Source organism: Schistocerca piceifrons, chromosome 7 (assembly GCF_021461385.2).
Source record: "Schistocerca piceifrons isolate TAMUIC-IGC-003096 chromosome 7, iqSchPice1.1, whole genome shotgun sequence".
In the NCBI taxonomy this organism is placed as follows: domain Eukaryota; kingdom Metazoa; phylum Arthropoda; class Insecta; order Orthoptera; family Acrididae; genus Schistocerca; species Schistocerca piceifrons.
This window is the reverse complement of record NC_060144.1, coordinates 113,447,528-113,469,707: the sequence shown is the minus strand read 5'-3', so window position 1 is coordinate 113,469,707 and position 22,180 is coordinate 113,447,528. Positions and strand designations below refer to the sequence as shown.

Below are 22,180 nucleotides of genomic sequence, written 5' to 3'. Positions count from 1 at the left end.
GCTTAATTGAATGCTGTCGATTTTTAATCTAATCTGTCATGTTCATATCTGTCTGCTCGAGAAGTGTTTAGCAATGTTACAGCTTGTTATCTGATTACTGCTGTCCGACGGTGTGTATCGTCTCGCATTTGTACTGCGCTACCAGTTTTCAAAGTGTTTCTTCGCGATGCATCGGTGTTCTTCATTGTGATGAGCTTGAAAACTTGGTTTAAAAGAAACTACCATAAGTGAATGTTCTCCTTTCTTAAAAGTTTAGTTCATAAATGACAGTCATATTTACTCCCTTTATTAATTTAGTGAAATAAAGTGAAGAATAACCAGCAGGCAATGCAAGCGCATTGACGGAAACTTCACCTCACGGAATAAATTGAGATTACAAAAATGAAAGTAATCAGTGACACCGTCCTTAACGGTCCTGGAGAAGCTCCAAAATTATTTAACAAGAACACACAGCTATTGCTGGGCGAGGATCTAAAACTATGTTAATTTTTCCAACTATTGTCGTAAGAGAATCCAGTGTTTTTCCGCATGCTTTATGATGAAATTTTCTCGGGGCGTCTCGATTCAACGTTTTGTGTTTTCATCCTCGTCATCCTCAAGACAAGATTAAGAGTCGACAAAAATGTTGGGACGGTTTTCATTTACCACCAAGTATTTTTCGAGTACGGCATCACATAATCATAAAAAAACTTTTAAGAAGAGTTATACGGAGAAAGCATTTGGCAACGTTGACTGGAATACATTCTTTGAAATTCTGAATGTAGAAGGTATAGAATACAAGGAGCGTAATATTGTTTACAGCGCGTACAGAAACCAGACTGATTTTATAAGAGTGGAAGAGCACGAAAGGAAACCAGTGGTTTAGAAGGGAGTGAGAGAGGGTTGCAGCCTAACCCGGATGTCATTCAATACGAACATGAAGCAAGCGGTGAAGGAAACGGTAGAAAAATTTGGAGAAGAAACTAAAACTTTGAAGTTTGTCGATGACATTGTAATTATGTCAGAGACAGCGAAGGATTTGGAAGAACAGCTGAATGGGTGAACAGTGTCTTGAAAGGAGGATGTAAAAGGAACATCAGCAGAAAGAAGACAGGAATAATGGAATGTAATCGAATTAAACAAGACGACAGTGAGGCAATTAGGTTAGTAAGTGAGACATGAAAAGCAGTAGACGAGTTTCACTATGTGGGCAGCAAAATAAATGATGATGGATGAAGTAGACGATATACTGGGTAATTATAATTGAAATGCGGCTACTTATGGAGGTGCAGTGTGGGATATAATCAACGTATGTCAGCAAAACTTGGTAGATATGTTAATGCTTTAATGTGGAGCCAATTGCCACTAGAAAAAAATAAGTTCCAGCTTTGGCCACCAGGTGCAAATCTGGCGCCTCACAGCATTTTGCCCACGTCTCCGGTGCCCATATTGAACAAATTGTGGAAGCACTGGTTAATAATAAAATCAAAATTATGCGAAACTTTGAACATAGCTGCTAAGGTTCAGTGACCGTGTCAGAATTATATTAGAACAAATAAGCCCTCGGTCACAAATATTGTTGCAACCCTTGTTCACTAAAGTACGAGCAGCCCTTAGCGGCTCGCCATCTTACTTACAACTATTCATGACGTCGCCTTTCCGGCTTAGATCTTTTTTAATATGTGACTTGTAAGTACTGCATCTTTTCCAGTCAGTACAAAATTTAATTTTATTAAAGTATTATATACCTAATATGTTTTAGAACACTAGTATAATTCTGAAGACGACGCTCATAGTAGCGTCGAAACCTGGTCAATTTTGACTTAATATTGGTGACCGGGGGCTTATTTGTTCTAATATAATCAAAATTATGCCTTTCTGACTTGGCTGAAATTTTCTGCCGATGTTCCGTTCCTGATCAATTACATATGGAAGCACATCTATACGCCTTTCTCGCATTCGTAGAACAAATTTGCTACCCCGTGGCCAAAATGGGAAACATTTTTTTTTACAGCGTAAATCAGTTTCGCAACAACGCATTAGAATATCTACCGACTTTAGCTGCCCTACTATAATTACAGACCACACATGATCTCTGTGAGTATCTCCACTTTAATTATAGCCACCTGGTACATTGCAAACATATTATAGCTAGGAAAGCACTACTGAGAAAGAGGAATTTGTTAACATTTAAAGTTTAATTAAAGTGTTACGGACTCCTTTCTGACGGTGTTAGTATGGACTGTACAATTGAAAGAAGGTGAAACGAAGTCTGTTGGACAATAAGCAGTTCAGACAAGAAGATAATACAAACTTTTGAAATGTGATGCAAGCGAAGAATACTGAAGACCTGGTGGGTGGATCGACTAACTAATGAGGAGGTATAAAATAGAAACAAGGAGAAAAAATTTATGGCAAAACTTGACTAGAAGAAGAGATCGATTGATAGGACACACATGAGCCATCAAGGATGCGTCAGTTTGATTTTGGAATTTTGGAAGCAAGTGTGTGTGTACAAAAGAGAGGGGGGGGGGGTGAAAATTGTGGAGGGAGACCGACTGATGACTATAGTAAGGAGGTTCAAACGGATACACTAGTAAATTACAGTAGTTATTCGGAGATAAAGAGACTTGCGCAAGATAGGATAGTGTAGAGAGCTGCATGGAACCATTTTCGGACTGAAGACCACAACGCACAGTATATCTCTGAAATACAATAGGCCTCCTTCAGCGTACGTAGCGAAGTGCAGAAGTTCCGTAGTTATTGGATCAACACAATTATTTCGTTGTTGTTCTCTTACCTTATCTATGTTTCCTTGTGTATTGTACTATGGGCTGCTATAAAGTTGTACCCCATTCTCTTCGGTTATTAAATTTAAATGAGCTACATCATTTCGGTTTCCTGAAAACTTCCGCCTCCCTGTGTTTGAAAGGCCGCCTCGTTGTAATTTTTCAAATGGTTCAAATGGCTCTGAGCACTATGGGACTCAACTGCTGAGGTCATTAGTCCCCTAGAACTTAGAACTAGTTAAACCTAACTAACCTAAGGACATCACAAACATCCACGCCCGAGGCAGGATTCGAACCTGCGACCGTAGCTGTAATTTTTCATTTTCACCCATTATTCTCTAATATTTTCACTTGTCGTTTTATCTTGGTTTTTCAGAACTTACATACGTAAACAGTGTAGCATTATTTTAAATTTTTCTAATCTTGAGGTTTGCCCTATTTATTAAATAGATTCAACGAGCTCAAATTCTACACATTTTTCCTTTTGCAGGTAAGTTTTGATTTTGCCTATTTTTTTTAAACTATCTTTTTGTTACAGCACTTCGACTGCCGCAATCATATACGCGTCATCCAGCCAATGGGTAACGGAAACCGTCTCTATGTGTGCGGGACCAATGCACACAGTCCGAAGGACTGGGTTATTTACGTGAGTACAGATATATTTCATACTTTACTTTCACAGAGTAATGCATGTACTTTGCCTCGAAAAACTATGACATTACCGGCAATTTAATTTTCATCTCATCTGGAAGTCTCTCATACTCGTACAAAATCAAAAATTGTGGAGCACACTATTTGGCCTTAATCTTGAATGGTGCTGAGTGTTAATTTTATCATTCAGTCATCGCCCAGCCTCGTGGGATCACTGTGATTCTATTACGGTGATAATTTTCTCATTGGCAATACGCTCCGTACTTCGACATACGTGTGTCTGCGAGTACTACAAAGGAGGCCTTCAGTAGTTACTTGTGTTCGATATTAAGAATACGTTTTCGTTGTATCTATGAACAGCTTGGCTTGTAAATAATGTTAATGGAACTAATTCCTCTGATTAATTTGTGGTATGGTTCTGGAGGTCACGACTCCCATCTCAGAAGAGCGGTGCCCTCGTACTGAGCTGAATATAGACCAGAGCCATACCCCAGTTTCTGACCTCTCCTTCCGCAGTCAACATCATCTAGTAGGACAGTGTTAGTCGAAGTCGCAGTGAAATATGTAGTTATGGTAGTGTTGAATTTCATGCTTCAAGAGAATAGTTTGTGATTGTATCCATCAAGTGACGCTTTCATAGTCAATGACAGTTGGAAATATTCTACGCTCTCCTTTGTCAACGAACTGTCTCAAGTTAGATAAACCATTTTATTTAGTCATGTGATAAAGTGATTTAACATTTAATCTGTTGTAATTAAAAATGAACCATCTCCCAAAGCACTGAAAGAACCCACAGTTGTGGGGGGACGATTGCAGTTTCGCCCTGTTATAACATCATTCGACACACATTTTTATATCCTTTTACGAAGTAAATCATAAATAAAGTTAAGGGTTCACCTACAAAAGGGAAATATTTCAGCCTGGGCTATTCATTCCGTATCTTTTGCCTTAGGGTCTATATGAAACGTATGTACTGAAGGATGAAATAACGTAGCACGAAATGAAACTCAGTTTACAGTTGTCACAGAAATCAAAAGTGCGATAAGTGTGGCTGCTAATAGTAGTTTTACTACGTGACTGTCAGCACATTATCAAGACAGCGTTTTCTCTTCATCTTTTAGGATATCCCGGAGGGACTTGCAAATGCAAGGCAAGCCGCTGCAACGTGTCTGGTGGTCACGAAACCTTTGCTCGTAATTGTCTGTGGTTCTTCAATTTTGAAGAAAAGGAAGGTCAGCGTTTCACGACTAGTTAATGGCGGAGTTTACGAAGGATGAAGAAAGAATTCAGCCGCGTCGGTATTTCCATTAGGAAAGAACACAGAAAACTTATTATGGATGGACCAGCTGGGCTTGATATGACGAATTAGAACCTATTTTCTGAGCACTGCACCACTTTTTTGAAGACGAAATAGAAAGGTGACGACTGTAAACAGAAAGTAATATATACGTGCACCTAATTGCCACCACTTTGGTTGGGAATTGACGTCATTACGAAACAACATCTACTTTAATCGTGAAAACATATACCGCTGTCACTTTGCCTTTCGCCGCCCCCAGAATACTAAATATTTGATGTTATGTGGTGCTTTCCATTGAACGGATACTCACTCAGGTCCTTATTGGGTGTAAGTTATAGATCTCGATGATACTCGATTCGCAGGTGTCTGTTCAGACCTTGCCGAGCGAGGTGGTGCAGTGAAAATTTGTCACATCAAACCCCACTGGGCCACTCAGAGTAAGTTTTCTCTCTTCTTGCATAAGGGAAATATCGAGATAGTATGAAAGGACGCAGCTGAATTCCTTCTTCATCCTTCGTAAACTCCGCCATTAGCTAGTCGTGAAACGCCGACCTTCCTTTTCCCCAAATTGAATTGCCAGAGAAAATTACGAGCATAGGTTTCGTGTCCACCGGACACGTTGGAGCGGTTTGCCTTGCTTTTGCAAGTCCCTCCGAGATATCCTAAAAGATGAAGAGAAAATGCTCTCTTGATATTGGCTGACCGTGATGTAGTAACACTACTATTGGCAGCCACCGTTCTCGCCGATGACCATGTTATTGTAACAGAAGACCAGGATGATGGTGAGTTCCTGTTTCGTAAGTTCCAAAAGAAGTATGAAAGATGGAACCTCACAACTAACTTGACAAATACCGAATACCTGGAAGTTGGTGACAATAACTTAGAGAATCTGTAGTATGGAGGCAGTAAGATCGGGGGATGTAAGTCTTTTAAGTTCCTGTGAGTTACGATATCATCAAACGGAAAAAGTAAAGATGATGTAAATTATAAAATAGGGCAGGGCAGGAGGGCCGTGCAATGACGGAATTCGGTCCTTATGAATCGATACATATTACAAAAACGGATGTATGTATGTTTGTATGTATGTTCCACATCTCCCCCCCCCCCCCCCCCCCCCCCCCCCGCCACAAACCTCGAAGCCAACTTCAAACAAACTTGAGGACATGTCGCTTACTGTCAGGCAACCATTGTTGTGGTGCCAACAATAACCACCTACCTATCAGAGTTTGCAAGATATGACGTCATAAACACTGAGATGGGAGGAAAATGTTACATCATGCATGAAGCCTTAATACATTAATTCTTTACTACTACGACGCTCATATAATCTCTTCAACGTAAGGAAATCCATGACACCTGGCAGTAGTTTCGACACCTAGCAACTACGAAGAGCAAACGGCTACAGGAAAAAAATCTTACGGCTATGAAGATGCATTGCCATAGAGACTTTTACGATATCGCGTTGCAGCTACACGAAGCAACTGCATTCAGCGTACAGCAACTGTCCAGGATCATCTCACAGCGAGTCTACTGCAGGAGTACCTAAAGGCTTCGTTTCTAACAGAAAACTGGCAAAATGAATGCCTGGGCAAAGCCGGGTTTGTCAGCTAGTAACAAAATAACAGAAAAGATCAAGGAGATGATATATCTTTCAATGACTGTAAACATCATTACGTACGGAGTACGGGTAATAAACATATGTTAGAGAAACATGTTTTGGCGCTAGAGACGGACTTTAGGAGACAACTTTGTGGCAGCTTCAAGCTGGACCGTGTACCAAATACCAACGTAAGTGTGGCTACGAATATCAACAAATTGGTAATAAACACCTTAGAAATGAAACGCCTAAAATGGCATCGACGTCTAGAAAGGACGGGCGATAGCAGATGGTCAAGTAAAGTGTGGCAGTGGACCCTAGCGGAAAGAAGAAAGACACAAAGAAATTAGAGAAATTGGCGTTGAATGGGCATTGATTTAAATCAGTGGGGAAGTTGAAAATTTGTGCCGGACTGAGATTCGAACCTAGGTCTCCTGCTTACTAGGCCGATGCTTTGACCAATAAGCCATTCGGACGCAATGGTTATCGCAGCTACCCGGACTACCCTAGCGCATCCCCCGTCGCAACCAAATTACCAACTTATCCAAACACTACTGATGTAGAGCTCCTTGTCCATTATCCTCATTACTCGACGGTATTTCACCGACTCCCGTAAGAGTACGAGCCTAGTGTGTATCCACACTGAAGAGATCATTGGCCGTCCTCGCCTTAATTATATACTTGATGGCTGCTCTTTCGGAAAGCGTGGACGAATTGGAGTCGAAGGGCCCGGACACGATAGCTGTCAAAGAATTACAAGAAGGAGACGCAGGAATCGGAAGAAGTGGAATGGGGGAAGCGAGAAGCGCTTGTTACTAAATTTATACACAGTAAAGGGGGGATGTCACAAATTGTACTACATGGTTGAATGTGGAAATGATTAGAATTTGAGTGCAAGTGCACACAGAAGATAGGAGCAACGTCACAAACACTGTGTGTATTAGGAAATCGCGTTTGAATGCTAGTTGTGTATGAGACGGTCGTGTTATGCGGCAGGACCGTGGTCTATGGTAACTGCGGTTTACTATTACAAATAGTCGCCACATGGAGAATGCTACTCTGCATCACTGCCTCGGTAGTCGCAAAAGTGTTTGTGCTCTGCATATGAAGGCGGAAAATACAATTCAAAAGGCAGTTGCATCGCTTAAAATGCATTTGATAAATGTGCTATATTGACCTAAGATGTAAATAGCAATCCGATTAAAGAGGGGGAAGGGAGACGGAAGGCCTGCAACGCATCTTGACATAAACAATAGTTTTAAAAAGTGGCTCGGTATCTGTCTTCATCAAACAAAAGGAAAATTCCACTCATTGTTTCACCTGGGATACTGTGTAACAATTAGGAAGTGCAAATATTTTTTCTGAAAGAAAGAAAGCAAACATACCATGCATTTTAGTATTGTGCCGTCTCCCGTTTCCTTTTTCTTTTTTTAAAAAAATGAAGTATTGCGACACGAGCTGTAAGTAAAAGTTTTTATGCGATACGATGGGTGACACACTGGTGTTAGGGGCTTAAAATGAAAATCACATGGAAACACTAATTAAGCAGCATAAGAGAGATATAACTGGGACCGTATCGAACTTCTGTTAATAGTGTCGCACCGCTCTGGGGGTCGCTAAACTCCGGGGGGGGGGGGGGGGGGGGGGGATGCAGAATACAAAAAACGGAGAATGAGTGACGGCTCCAGCTTCACGTAGCCGTTAATACTGAAAAGGAAAGTGCACACTAAGCAATTAGTTGAAAAGAAATACGTACATAGATATTCATTCAGCAAAATAAAAAAATTGAACACTGAACTAGAAATCTGTTTATATTCTGAGAACAATGAAATACGCATTGCGCCTCGTTGAATAACCTTTCTGTCTTGTCAAATACGAATTAATTAACCTCAGTAACCCTACTTTGGCGCCAATACGGAACACGTCAGTCGAAAATTGATACAACGCAAAAACTAACAAGTAAATCGTTTAAATATTCTCCTCTTTCTGTGACAGTGGCGGGTTGTGAATGCTGTGCGTCTTAAACATTTGTTCGCCGGCTACGCCTCTTTCACCTTAATCGTCTGGGTACTGCGAACTTTAGAACGCAGGCGCTGGTTCGCAAGTTCTTTGAAGACGATATGTAACAAATTGTTGCATAAATATTTAATAGAAATGATTTCTCTCCACTTGTCGTCCTTCTTACAACATTGAGCAACAGTTTGAAAGTAATATTTTCTAAACTTATATTTGAAACTGATATTTCGCCCGTAATTAAACAGCATTTATCGTTGAAGCTTAATTTGCAGCAAATAAGGGGTATCTCTCCTAAGAGTCGTCAGGCGCATTTTGTCTGATGTTAGGCATATATTCGCAATTTCTTTTTCGCAACGTGTACCTGGAGGCAGCCCAAACACAAGATGCTCGTCACTTCTCTTTCATGCACGTCCAGCGTCAATGGAAATCGTCGGTTTGTTTCTCGTTACAGACAAAACGGTTTTTATATCAGAATTTTACGTGTCCATTCGATATGGCGCACCAAGACTAGTCGAATAGGATTTTTTTTTACTGGTATTTATTAACGGGGCCAGTGAAACACGAGGAATAACGAGGACCTCAGCAGCGATCCTAGCTCGGTCCGACTGCTACGACCACGAGAAAGTGCGCTGCTCAATCGCTGCTGACTATTCTCCTGTCTTATTGTTTCTGTTATCACATATCTCTAAAACAATATCGTACTAGACTAATCTGGTAGTGCTCTATCGAGTGGGCACATAAGATTCCGATCTACAATAATTTTGTTTGAAATAGGGAAGAAACGAATGCATCCCGTGGACGATGGGTGACGTTTGAAAGACGTGAGGAGCACGATTCGTTTAGGCTGACAGCAGTTACACGTTGCAAACCAGAATTGTAAATACCTTCCCAAACACCAGAGAAAATATGTCTGATGACCCATAGGGGAGACACGTAGTGTATACAGGGTGGTCCATTGATCGTGACCGGGCCAAAAATCTCACAAAATAAGCGTTCAAACGAAAAAACTACGAAGAACGAACTTTTCTAGCTTGAAGAGGGAAACCAGATGGTGCTATGGCTGGCCCGCTAGATGGCGCTGCTATAGGTCAAACGCATATCAACTGCGGTTTTTTAAAGAGGAACCCCCATTTTTTATTACATATTCGTGTAGTACGTAAAGAAATATGAATGTTTTAGTTGGACTACTTTTTTCGCTTAGTGATAGATGACGCTGTAATAGTCACAAACACATGGCTCACAGTTTTAGACGAACAGTTGGTAACAGGTATGTTTTTTAAATTAAAATACAGAACGTAAGTACATTTGAACATTTTATTTCGGTTGTTCCAATGAGATACATGTACCTTCGTGAACTTATCATTTCTGAGAACTCATGCTGTTACAGCATGGTTACCTGTAAATACAACATTAATGCAATAAATGCTCAAATGATGTCCGTAAACCTCAATGCATTCGGCAATACGTGTAACGACATTCCTCTCATCACCGACGTTTTTGAGATTCCTGATTCTCGCGCAGTTTGTATGCTACTGATGTGCGGATTAGCCGCGACAGTAGCTAAAACACCTACTTGGGCATCATCATTTGTTGCAGGTCGTGGTTGACGTTTCACATGTGGCTGAGCACTTCCTGTTTCCTTAAATAACGTAACTATCCGACGAACGGTCCGGACACTTGGATGATGTCGTCCAGGACACCGAGCAGCATGCATAGAACACGCCCGTTGGGCATTTTGTTCACAATAGCCATACATCAGCACGATATCGACCTTTTCCGCAATTGGTAAACGGTCCATTTTAACACGGGTAATGTATCACGAAGCAAATACCGCCCACATTGGCGGAATGTTACGTGATACCACGTACTTATACGTTTATGACTATTACAGCGCCATCTGTCACAAAGCGAAAAAAGTGGTCCAAATAAAACATTCATATTTCTTTACGTTCTACACGAATATGTAATAAAAAATGGGGGTTCTTATTTAAAAAACCGCAGTTGATATCCGTTTGACCTATGGCAGCGCCATCTAGCGGGCCAACCATAGCGCCATCTGGTTTCCCCCTTCAAGCTAGACGAGTTTCGTTCTTTGTAGTTTTTTAGTTTGATGCTTATTTCGTGAGATATCTGGCCCGGTCACTATCAATGGACCACCCTGTATAGGCTGATTCAGTTGCCCGTATTACTGAGTTTTATGCAACCTGCAACTCCTTCAAATATGACGTACAAGACTTTCATATTTTCTCATCCGCTATGCACAAACTATTAGACCTACAGAAAAAATAACAAAACCATTTTGTAGGGAGTTTAGTGTAGTTAAATTTTGTACTGAAACGCATTTACACTAGAGGCCATAGTTTTCGAGTTATTCAAGAAAAACGTACAAAAGTGACCTTCATACGCGTTTTTCTTGAATAATATGAAATGGTTCAAATGGCTCTGAGCACTATGGGACTTAACATCTATGGTCATCAGTCCCCTAGAACTTAGAACTACTTAAACCTAACTAACCTAAGGACAGCACACAACACCCAGCCATCACGAGGCGGAGAAAATCCCTGACCCCGCCGGGAATCGAACCCGGGAATCCGGGCGTGGGAAGCGAGAACGCTACCGCACGACCACGAGATGCGGACTGAATAATATGAAAACCGTGGTCTCTAGCGAAAACGTATCCCAGTACAAAATGTAACTACGTTAAATTTGCTACAAAAAGATCCTGTTCATTCTTATTGCAGGACTACTCGAGCGAGAGAGCTTGAAACTCTTGCGTGTGGTAATTGAAGGCGTTTTTGGCTGCATAGACTCCAGAGGTAGGGGCAGCTGAATATCCTTGTATTCAGGAAAGCTGTATGACAATTCGGTAGAATTACTGTACCACGTCGCGGAGTGCCGAGGACACTGCAGCAAGTTTTTAGAGAGATCTGATGCCGAAAGTATTAGTGACGTTAAATAAGCTCTCTGAACTGCGTGCAGTCAGTAGGGAAGCTGTGTGTCACCGTCTGGGAGAACTGCATGCTAGAACTTGGAGACAGCCGCCATGTCGTACATCCCGCTCTTTTGGCTGAGTTGCAACAGTGAACGGAAATGGTTGGTCATTACTGGCGCTTCGAAACTTCAGTAGACTGAGTTTCGTGGGCGAAGTTATTTGGTAAAATTTTGCGCTTGCCTGAACATAAATGCTTCTCCAACACGTGATGAAACGAAGAAAGCTTTTCGTGTGCTCGATTTATCTCGCCGAGCTTGTTATCGTTCGCTGAAGGCATTTGCGATTTCCCGGAAAAGTTGCAAATAGCAAGGAGGAGCAGGGCCCGTTATCTCCTAGAGGGAGACAAATCTCAGTTACGGAACTGTCACAAAAAAATGCACGTACAGAAGTCGGTGAACTAGATCGTGGTCTTCACAGTGTTGGATTTCATAGCCATGGTGTACACTCACACCGCTCCAAGAGATACTACAGAGACTGCAGCATACTACAGACTGGTCCTTAGCCAGAAGATAAAGGATCACATACCACAGGTAGTGTTTCAGGCCCTTTGTAGTTCCTTATCTACATAAACGATTTGGGAGACAATCTCAGCAGCCGCCTTAGGTTGTTTGCAGATGACGCTGTCGTTTATGGTTAATAAAGTCATCAGAGGATCAAAACAGTTTGCAAAACGATTTAGAAAAGATATCTGAATGGTGCGAAAATTGGCAGGTAGCCCTAAATAACGAAAAGTGTGAGGTCATCCACATGAGTGCTAAAAGGAATCTGTTAAACTTCGGTTACACAATAAGTCAGTCAAACCTAAAGGCTGTAAATTCAACTAAATACCTAGGAACTACAATTACGAACAACTTAAATTGGAAGGAACACATAGAAAATTTTGTGGGGAAGGATAACCAAATACTGTGTTTTATTGGCAGGACACTAAGAAAATGTAACAGATCTACTAAGGAGACTGCCTACACTACGCTTGTCCGTCCTCTTTTAGACTATTGCTGCGCGGTGTGGGATCCTTACCAGATACGATTGACGGGGTACATCGGAAAAGTTCAAAGAAGGACAGCACGTTTTGTATTATCGTGAAATATGGGAGAGAGTGTCACTGAAATGACACAGGATTTGAGATGGAAATCATTAAAACAAAGACATATTTCGTAGTGACGGACTCTAAAATGGTTCAAATGGCTCTGGGCACTATGGGTCTTAACTTCTGAGGTCATCAGTCCCCTAGAACTTAGAACTACTTAAACCTAACTAACCTAAGGACATCACGCACATCCATGCCCGAGGCAGGATTCGAACCTGCAACCGTAGCGGTCGCGTGGTTCCAGACTGTTGCACCTAGAACCGCTTGGTCACCACGTCCGGCAGTGACGGAAACTCCTCACGAAATTCCGATCACCAGCTCTCTCCTCCGAATGCGAAAATATTTTGTTGACACGGACGTACATAGGAAGAAACGACCACCACGATAAAATAAGGGAAATCAGATTCCGTACGGAAAGATATAGGTGTTCGTTTTTTCCGCGCGCTGTACGAAATTGGACTATTAGAGAATTGTGAGGGTGGTTCGATGAACCCCTCTGCCAGACACTTAAATGTAATTTACAGAGTATCCATTTAGATGTAGATGTAGAAAGAAAGGGTATGGACTTTATGAGAGAAGAAAGTTTCATTAGTATAATGTCAGGCCTTTCGTAGTCCAAAGTGTGAGGAGATTTTTGACCATAAAAGGCATTTCTAGGTTACGCCCCCCCAACTTACAGCCCAGAATTGCCACTGTCCGAGTGTTCCCTCTGTGTTAATGCGTAAAAGGACGTTTGAGGAAGTGTTTTTTATAGTGAAACTTTGGAACTGAAAGCTTTAAAGATGATTTTAAATTCCTTGAAAAAGTGTGCCCGTCACCATCTCTTGTGGAAGTGTCAACGGAGATGACACAAGTCTCTCATTTGACGGCAAGCATATTGAAAGTAACAAAAATTTGAATTTCTAAACCAGTGGAATAAGTTTTTAGAAAATGAGAGTTTTTATTGAACGTACCCAGGACGTATTGATAAGAGGATGTGAAGGTACCGGTATAGTTTACGCTTGTTCTTTGTAATGTGTGAAGAGTTTAGGTGTCTATGGCTCTGGACACATTTTAGGTGTATTTAAAGCTCTTGCTAACAAAATTGCAGTTGCCTACATGTGTTACTTTCCTGAAAATGCATCGATCAAGTGCAACCTCTACTCGTTAAAGATGGGGTTGTTCCCTGTTTCAATTTTTTTCCTCTTTTATTCTACGTTCTCCAAACCACCATCTATTCATTTATTTATTGCCATACGTAGATCATACCATGCTCAAAGCATAGAAATCGAGAGTATTTTACCGTGACTTGTTAGCTGCCTCTAAACGTTTCAAGCCGGCACTTGTAAGCTTCAAATGTAGGCATCTGCAAATGGTCGTCGCAAACGAGTTTTTCGTGTATAATCAATACGTATGTCGGACAATGACACCATCGCCATCAAACTGAGCAACTAAACATCATGAATGTGGTGCCCAGGGGACAGCCGCGAAATACGAACATGCCACCCCGATGTGGTGGTAGCAGCAGAAACGCCTAGTCGTAATAAAAGCTGATATTTCCGTTGTTACTGCATATCGCAGCATGCGCGGATGAGTATTCCCTACAGCGAGAGTTCCGTGTTTTCAACTGACAGCGCACTGCGGCAGAACCACCCTGACGATGCGAACCGTCCGCAGAAACATCATGTAAATTACGTTCCACCTACTATTTAACAGTCTATAGTAACAACATGCCGTTTACGTATAATGATAACAAGTTAGCAACTGCTTCTGGCCGTTCATTTGCCCGACACAGGCTACAGCACAAATTTAGTAATACATACACTTTTTTGCGACAGTTTATAATAAGGTAGCTTCATTATGATCAAAGTTTTTCTTTCCAGCATTCGTCTTCAGATAGACCGTTGGTGACCGATGTAATATTGTTTTGCTCTCAAAATTTCGTAATATTAACAGTTGGCGAACTGCTAGTATCTCTGTAACCCTGGATATATTTTATCAATCCAAAACTATAGAGAGAGAGCTAACAAAGAACAATCTTACATTTTCACTTCGTTGTTGTTTGCAACATTAATTTACTCTGCACTAAAGTTAAAAGACTGCTATATTGGATTTGTGATGAATTTTGCAGGTTGCTGTTGATGTTGTCTTCGGTAAGAAGATTGGTTTGAGAGCTCTTCACGCTCGTCTGTCTTGTTCAAGCCATTACATTCTATACCAGTACTGCAACCTACAGCCATTGGAATCTGCTTAGAGTGTTCATGCTTCGGGCTACCTTTTCAATTTTTATCCCATCCCCCCCCCCCCTCCACACACACACCCACCCACCTTTCTTTCCATTGAGAAACTGATGATTCCTTGGTGCCTCAGAATATGTCGAATCAACCAACCCCTTTTATTCCCTTAGTTACGTTTTGCCACAAATTTCTTCTTTCCATAGTTCGATTCAGTATCTCCTCATTAGTTATTCCATACACTCATTTACTTTTCACCATTCTTCTGTAGCGTCACATTTAGAAGTCTTCTGTTCTCTTTATGTTTGAACTGTTTATCGTCCACTTTACACGCCCGCTCCGGGCTGCACTCCAAATACCATCAGAAAAATTTCGTAGCATTTAAGTTTGTATTCGACGTTAAAACATTTCCTTTTTTTCTTAAATGCTTTTCTGGCTATTGATGTCCTCTCTACACCGGCCATCGTCAATTATCTTACTTCTCAAATAAAAAAATATGGTTTATTACCTTTATTGTTTCATTTCCTATTTTAATTCCCACACAGCCGCCTGATTTATTTCGACTAAATTTCATTACCCTTGATTTACTTTAGTGGTGTTTATCTAATAACCATTTTTCAATACACTAATCCTTCCGCTCAGCTGCATTCCCCAGTCCTTTGCCATCTCTGAGAAAATCACCGGCAAACATTAAAGGTTTTGTTTCTTGTATCTTAGCTGTAGTTCCCTTTCCAAATTTCTCCTTTGCTTCGTTTACTACTTGTTCAACATACTTATATCAGTGATGGGATACAACCGTGAAATACCCGTGTTAGCATTCATTCCCATACTCAGCACCAGTTCGTTTTGATCATGTCAGCTGTTACTAGAACAAAGGCGGTTACTCTAATTGACCGTTTTATAGCTCCAGAAGCAAACTTCGGTACCCATTGTTTTACTACTCGATACACCTGTTTGGCACATGTACGAAAACAATTTCGAAGTATTTCTATGAATGCAGCAAACTATCATTTCAGAAATGGAATTTGGGCTAAACAGTGACTTATTTGATGAACTGGAGATACTTCACAAAAACATATCTGTACGATTAAACATCAGCAGAAATGGTAACAGATAAATTCTAAGCATAATTTTAAAAAAAGTGCGATTACGTGCATTAAAAATTTCGGGATGTCTAAAATAGGAACGGGTCAAGGATGTATACAAGCACATCTTTCCGAAGGAAGAGTAAATAGAGATGGACAGAAAGGAAGATTAGGATGTGGCGTGACGCTGATGTCATCAGGGACAGGGCACGTGCTTCGAATGCCGAAGGGCGGGTATTCGAACTGCGCTCCTCCTGGAACCGGTACCTTAAACGCTGCACTCTTTTCTTTTTTTCAATGAAGTATTTTTGCAAGGTAGGGCTGCACAGCTGTAAAATGTGTAATAAGAGACATGTTTGTTTACGCCACCGGCTGCTGTGCAAACTTTATTACAGCGTGCCACTGGTCTCGATCTGGGTTGACTGTCATCTGGCACTAGTCAGAAAGTCGTTTGAGCATTTTTCTTTCTGATTTATTGAACATAGTTGCCTTAATGCTGGCGTAGACGGACAAACATTTTCATTTACGTACATTGTATGTCAGCAACGCACAGATGCGTCCAGTTACGAAAAGTGTTTGAGTGACATATAAAACAAGATTTTTGCCTATTTAAGTTATTATTAAGGAAACTATCTATACATCAGAAACCAACATGTTACAACAACGTTTTACCCGTTGCCAAGAGATGGTCTACACAGTTCGACGCCGGTAAGACACTGCAATAAAATTTATGCGGGAGCTGCTGGTGTATATGAATACGTCTTTCAGTGACTGTTTACGTTTTGTTACTTCATCCTCCCTCTTCTGTCCTGCCTTATTCTCCCAAAAATCGCCGTCAACGGCATTATCTCATAGCTAAAGAAGTTGTCTTCTCAGGAAAATTCAGTACGCTGTTTCTCGAAATCTAATGTTCTTATCCGAAATTTAAAAAACTGTTGTGGAAAAATGAAATTCCACTTGAAAACAAAACTCTTTCTTGGAAAAAATGTGTCTTGACCAAATGGATTGGTTTTCGAAATAATAGACCTTCTTGTAAACAGAATATTGTTTGGGAAAATGAAATTTTCTTAGAGCCTTCCTGTAATCTGAAGTCTGAAAAATGAGATTGGTCCTGGTTGTTCGCTCGATCCACCGACAAAGAGTTTTATGCTAATACCTCCCGTAATACTAGATGAACTGATATAATCAGCCAAACATATTAACTTAGATTGTGAGCGTGACAAAAGTTTTACAAAATTTTTGATGAGAATAACCTGCCATAGAACCACAATACACATATGGTTGCAGTACGAATTAAAACTGAACAAAAATTTACATTAAGGTGCACATGACTCTCCTTCCTGGGCGTAATTGACAGTTGTAGAGAAATTAAGGGCTTCTGTGGCATAATACACTGACGCGCCAATGAAATTGGTATACACTTGCGTATTCAAATACAGAAATAAACAGGCAGAATACGGCTCTGCTGTCGGCTGTGCCTATGTAAGACAACAAGTGTCTGGCGCAGTTGCTACATCGGTTACTGTGCTACAATGGCAGGTTATCAAGAATTTGAACGTGGTGCTGTAGTTGGCGCAAGAGCGATGGGACACAGGCTCTCCGAGGTAGCGATGAAGCTGGTATTTTCCCGTACGACCACTTCACGAGGGTACCGTGAATATCAGGAATCCGTTAAAAAGTCAGATCTCCGACATCGCTGCGGCTGGAAAAAGATCCAGCAGGAACGGGACCAACGACAATTGAAAAGAATTGTTCAACGTGAAAAAACTGCGGCCTTATACAGATTGCTGCAGGTTTGAATGCTGGGCCATCAACAAGTGTCAGCATGCGAATCATTCAACGAATGGGGCCGAAGGCCAACACGTGTACCTTTCATGACTGCATGACACAAAGCTTTACGCCTCGCCTGAGCCCGTGGACACCGACATTGGTCTGTCGATGACTGGAAACATGTTGCCTGGTCGGGCGTGTCTCGTTTAAAATTGCATCGAGCGGATGGACGTGTTTCGGTATGGAGATAACTTCATGAATCTACAGACCCTGCATGTCAGCAGGGGCCTGTTCTAGCTCGTGATGGCTCTGTAATGGTGTGGGGCGTGTGCAGTTGGAGCGATATGGTACCCCTCATATGTCTAGATTAGACTCTGACAGGTGACATGTTCGTAAGCATTCTGTCTGATCACCTGCATCCATTCATGCGCATTGTGCATTCCGGCGGACTTGGGCAATTCCAGCAGGACAATGCGACACCCCACACGTCCAGAATTGCTATAGAGTGGCTCCAGGAACAACACTTGCACTGACCACCAAATTCCCCTGACATGAACGTTATTGAGCATATCTGGCATGCCTTGGAACGTGCTGTTCAGAAGAGATCACCACTCCTCCGTACTCTTACGGATTTATGGACAGCCTTGCAGTAACAATGTGTCAATTAGTTCCAGCACTACTTCAGACATTAATCGAGCCCATGCCACGTCGTGTTGCGGCACTTCTGCGTGCTCGCGAGGGCACTACACGATATTAGGCACGTGTACCAGTTTCTTTGGTTCTTCAGTGTAAAAATAGCTGCCTGTCAATGTATGCAATATTCCTCGTCATTATCGCCTCCTGATAGAGAGGGACATCACATAGCAAAGTGCAAATGAAAAGCACTAGGCAAACTGAAGAGAGTATCAACAAACTGTAGAAGGAGGGAAGAGGCAAACTGACAAAGACGGTAAATGTCGGACTCACTTACATGAAACATCAAGAAAAGTTGCAAGGAACATCTACAAAACTACCGGTATCTGTTGACACAAGAATGATCACGAACTGCCTAACTACTCTTTTGGGAAAGGATGCCACTGCACAGCAGCTGGAAGAAACTGTTGGTCGGACAATAATAAGAGAAAACAGTCTAGATCTCTACGTCGGAAGTTCCATGCGGCTTTTCGCGGATGATGCTGTAGTATACAGAGAAGTTGCAGCATTAGAAAATTGCAGCGAAATGCAGGAAGATCTGCAGCGGATAAACACTTGGTGCAGGGGGTGGCCCTGACCCTTAACATAGACAAATGTAATGTATTGCGAATACATAAAAAGAAGGATCCCTTATTGTATGATTATATGATAGCGGAACAAACACTGGTAGCAGTTACTTCTGTAAAATGTCTGGGAGTATGCGTGCGGAACGATTTGAAGTGGATTGATCATATAAAATTAATTGTTGGTAAGGCGGGTGCCAGGTGGAGATTCATTGGGAGAGTCCTTAGGAAATGTAGTCCATCAACAAAGGAGGTGGCTTACAAAACACTCGTTCGACCTATACGTGAGTATTGCTCATCAGTGTGGAATCCGTACCAGGTCGGGTTGACAGAGGAGATAGAGAAGATCCAAAGAAGAGCGGCGCGTTTCATCACAGGGTTATTTGGTAAGCGTGATAGCGTTACGGAGATGTTTAGCAAACTCAAGTGGCAGACTCTGCAAGAGAGGCGCTCTGCATCGCGGTGTAGCTTGCTGTCCAGGTTTCGAGAGGGTGCGTTTCTGGATGAGGTATCGAATATATTGCTTCCCCCTACTTCTACCTCCCGAGGAGATAACAAATGCAAAGTTAGAGAGATTCGAGCGCGCACGGAGGCTTTCCGGCAGTCGTTCTTCCCGCGAACCATACGCGGCTGGAACAGGAGAGGGAGGTGATGACAGTGGCACGTAAAGTGCCCTCCGCTTCACACCGTTGGGTGGCTTGCGGAGTATAAATGTAGGTGTAGATGTAGATGTTTGTCCATTTTTTTACATTTAATTTTTAGTGTAGTGGTACATATCCACGCTTGATATCCTTACACACACACTGTAGTTTATAGTACTAGGTCTGAAGCCATGTTCAGCAAGTCGAAATCGATGATCAAAAAATGAACATAGTGATCCAGACGGTTTTTACTTCGTTATACCAACGGTGGTCATGGCTTTTGCAAGACACCTTGTCCTCAGTTATTTAAAAGGTAGTAAAATGATTGCGGAGGTGAGGGGTAAACTAATTGGTAGATTAGTCTATACCTATTTGTACATGCGCAGGAGGACTCTAGGCTGTCGATTATCGGCAGCCAGTTTCAAAGACAAAATTTGATGTGAGAGTGTGTGGGTTTTCTCTGTATCATTCATCGTATAAAGCGAAATGCATTACTGTAGTGGTCAAGACGCGCAACTCCTATGCGAAACCAGCTTGTCTTCGTCCTACCGTCGACAATCCTAATTTAGTTTTGCATGGTTTTCCTGGATCACTCGGGACTCGTTGAGGCCCCTGGCTCTCTTCAAGGATATGACGTCAGAGTCGTCCATTATTCTGTGAAGCAGCTAGTGCTCCGTCTCTAATTGCTCTAACGTGGGCGGCTCGTAAATTCAAACTCGCCTCCTCGCTGTGTAGACGGCAGAGCAGAACGCATTATCAGGTAGTAAGCGACCCTGTGAGTGCAGGATTATTGGATACAGCAAAGTGGATTATCTGCGCCTTGAAGTGGCGGGCGCACAGTGGAGCTGCTGACGCACTTGGGGCGGAGAGTGCCGGAGACACAGCAGCGGCTGCGGGGTGGTCCTTTCTGAGGCAGGCGTTCGCGCGCTCGCTACCGGCTGTGGCTTCTACTGAGACTGTATCATACGGTGCTGCCATCTAATTCTTCGATTTTGATGTCTTATCGCCACTAAAAATTCATCCTGAGTTGCTGAAGGTTTATGAGGAGTTTGCTACTTCATTTTCGGCAGTTAAGAAGGCGGCTACTGAGTTCGACTACTCTTGAAGATGATGGGCTTAGCGGATGTGTCTAAAACGCAACGACAGCAAGAAACGTTGGACATTCTGCTTTGGGCAATTGGGGTTAAACTCGTGTGAATAGAATGAGATTTTCACTCTGCAGCGGAGTGTGCGCTGATATGAAACTTCCTGGCAGATTAAAACTGTGCGCCGGACCGAGACTCGATGTCGGGACCTTTGCCTTTCGCGGGAAGTGCTCTACTAACTGAGCTACCCAAGCATGACTCACGCCCCGTCCTCACAGCTTCATATCAGCGCACACTCCGCTGCAGAGTGAACATCTCATTCTGGAAACATCCCCTAGGCTGTGGCTACGCTATGTCTCCTTAATATTCTTTCTTTCAGGAGTGCTAGTTCTGCAAGGTCCGCAGGAGAGCTTCTGTAAAGTTTGGAAGGTAGGAGACGTGGTACTGGCAGAAGTGAAGCTGTGAGGACGGGGCGTGAGTCGTGCTTGGGTAGCTCTGTTGGCAGAGAACTTGCCTGCGAAAGGCAAATGTCCCGAGTTCGAGTCTCGGTCTGGCACACAGTTTTAATCTGCCAGGAACTTTTGTATGAAATAGATTTGGGTTTTAAAATTCAGCGCTATTCAAAACACAATATTTCTTCTTTTTTATTTTTTTATCCAAACATGTCTGAATAACTCTGTGTTACCTTCAGTGGGATTCATTTTGGCACCGGCCGGTGTGGCCGAGCGGTTCTAGGCGCTTCAGTCTGGAACCGTGCGACCGCTACGGTCGCAGGTTCGAATCCTGCCTCAGGCATGGATATGTGTGATGTCCTCAGATTAGTTAGGTTTAAGTAGTTCTAAGTTCTAGGGGACTGATGCCCTCAGCCATAGTGCTCAGAGCCATTTGAACCATTATTTTGATTCATTTTATTTTTGGAAGTACATCAATTTTAAAGAGGGAATTGTACAGGTAATCTTGCTTCTATGCGTTTGTCACGGTTACCGCGTATTGTGCATCCCTTATTTGTTTTATTGGGTATCGTAATTATATACACTATTTGAGGTCTTACATTATTCTCGATGAGTGCAGCGATGTAAGTATTCAACTGTTTTCGCGTGCCGAAAAGTTACAATGAAAGAAACGGTGGCCTACCACGACATTCGAGCAAAGAGTTAGCAATGAAACGAGTAGATATGTGCTGGAGGCATTGCACCAAAAATGAAGGCCAGTTTTATTTTATTCACCCTGCACAACATGCCCCATGAGCATATTTCATGTCCCGAGGAGGTTATTACACAAGGCTTCTCTGATGAAAGAGCGAGTTTTCTTATTGATTTCCGTGTATGGGGTGAAAGAATAACCGAGAAATGCTACCTAATTTTTTGGGGTACGAATGAAACTCTATCTCAGAAGAGGGCTGGATTTTAAAGCATAAACATTATTTCATCAGTAAAACGCCTCTGAGTACAAAAAGTATTTCGCAATAGAAAACTGCTGGTTTAGAAGTAGGAATTGATGGGACATTCAAAAAAATGACTCTGAGCACTATGGAACTTAACTGCTGAGGTCATCAGTCCCCTAGGGCTTAGAATTACGTAAACCTAACTAACCTAAGGACGTCACACACATCCATACCCGAGGCAGGATTCGAACCTGCGACCGTAGCGGTCACGCGGTTCCAGACTGTAGCGCCTAGAAGCACTCGGCCACTCCAGCCGGCGATGGGACATTCACTCT

General features: G+C 42.2%; 1 protein-coding gene across 2 annotated transcripts in view; it reads left to right on the top strand.

The window, feature by feature from the left end:
• Positions 1 to 22,180, top strand: part of LOC124804668 (semaphorin-2A-like) — a 1,059,692-nt gene that overhangs the window by 848,473 nt on the left and 189,039 nt on the right. For both annotated transcript variants that reach the window (XM_047264910.1, XM_047264909.1), the window contains one exon: positions 3,307 to 3,414. In XM_047264910.1, the coding sequence (XP_047120866.1) occupies positions 3,307 to 3,414 (108 nt within the window). The remainder of the gene's footprint in view (positions 1 to 3,306; positions 3,415 to 22,180) is intronic.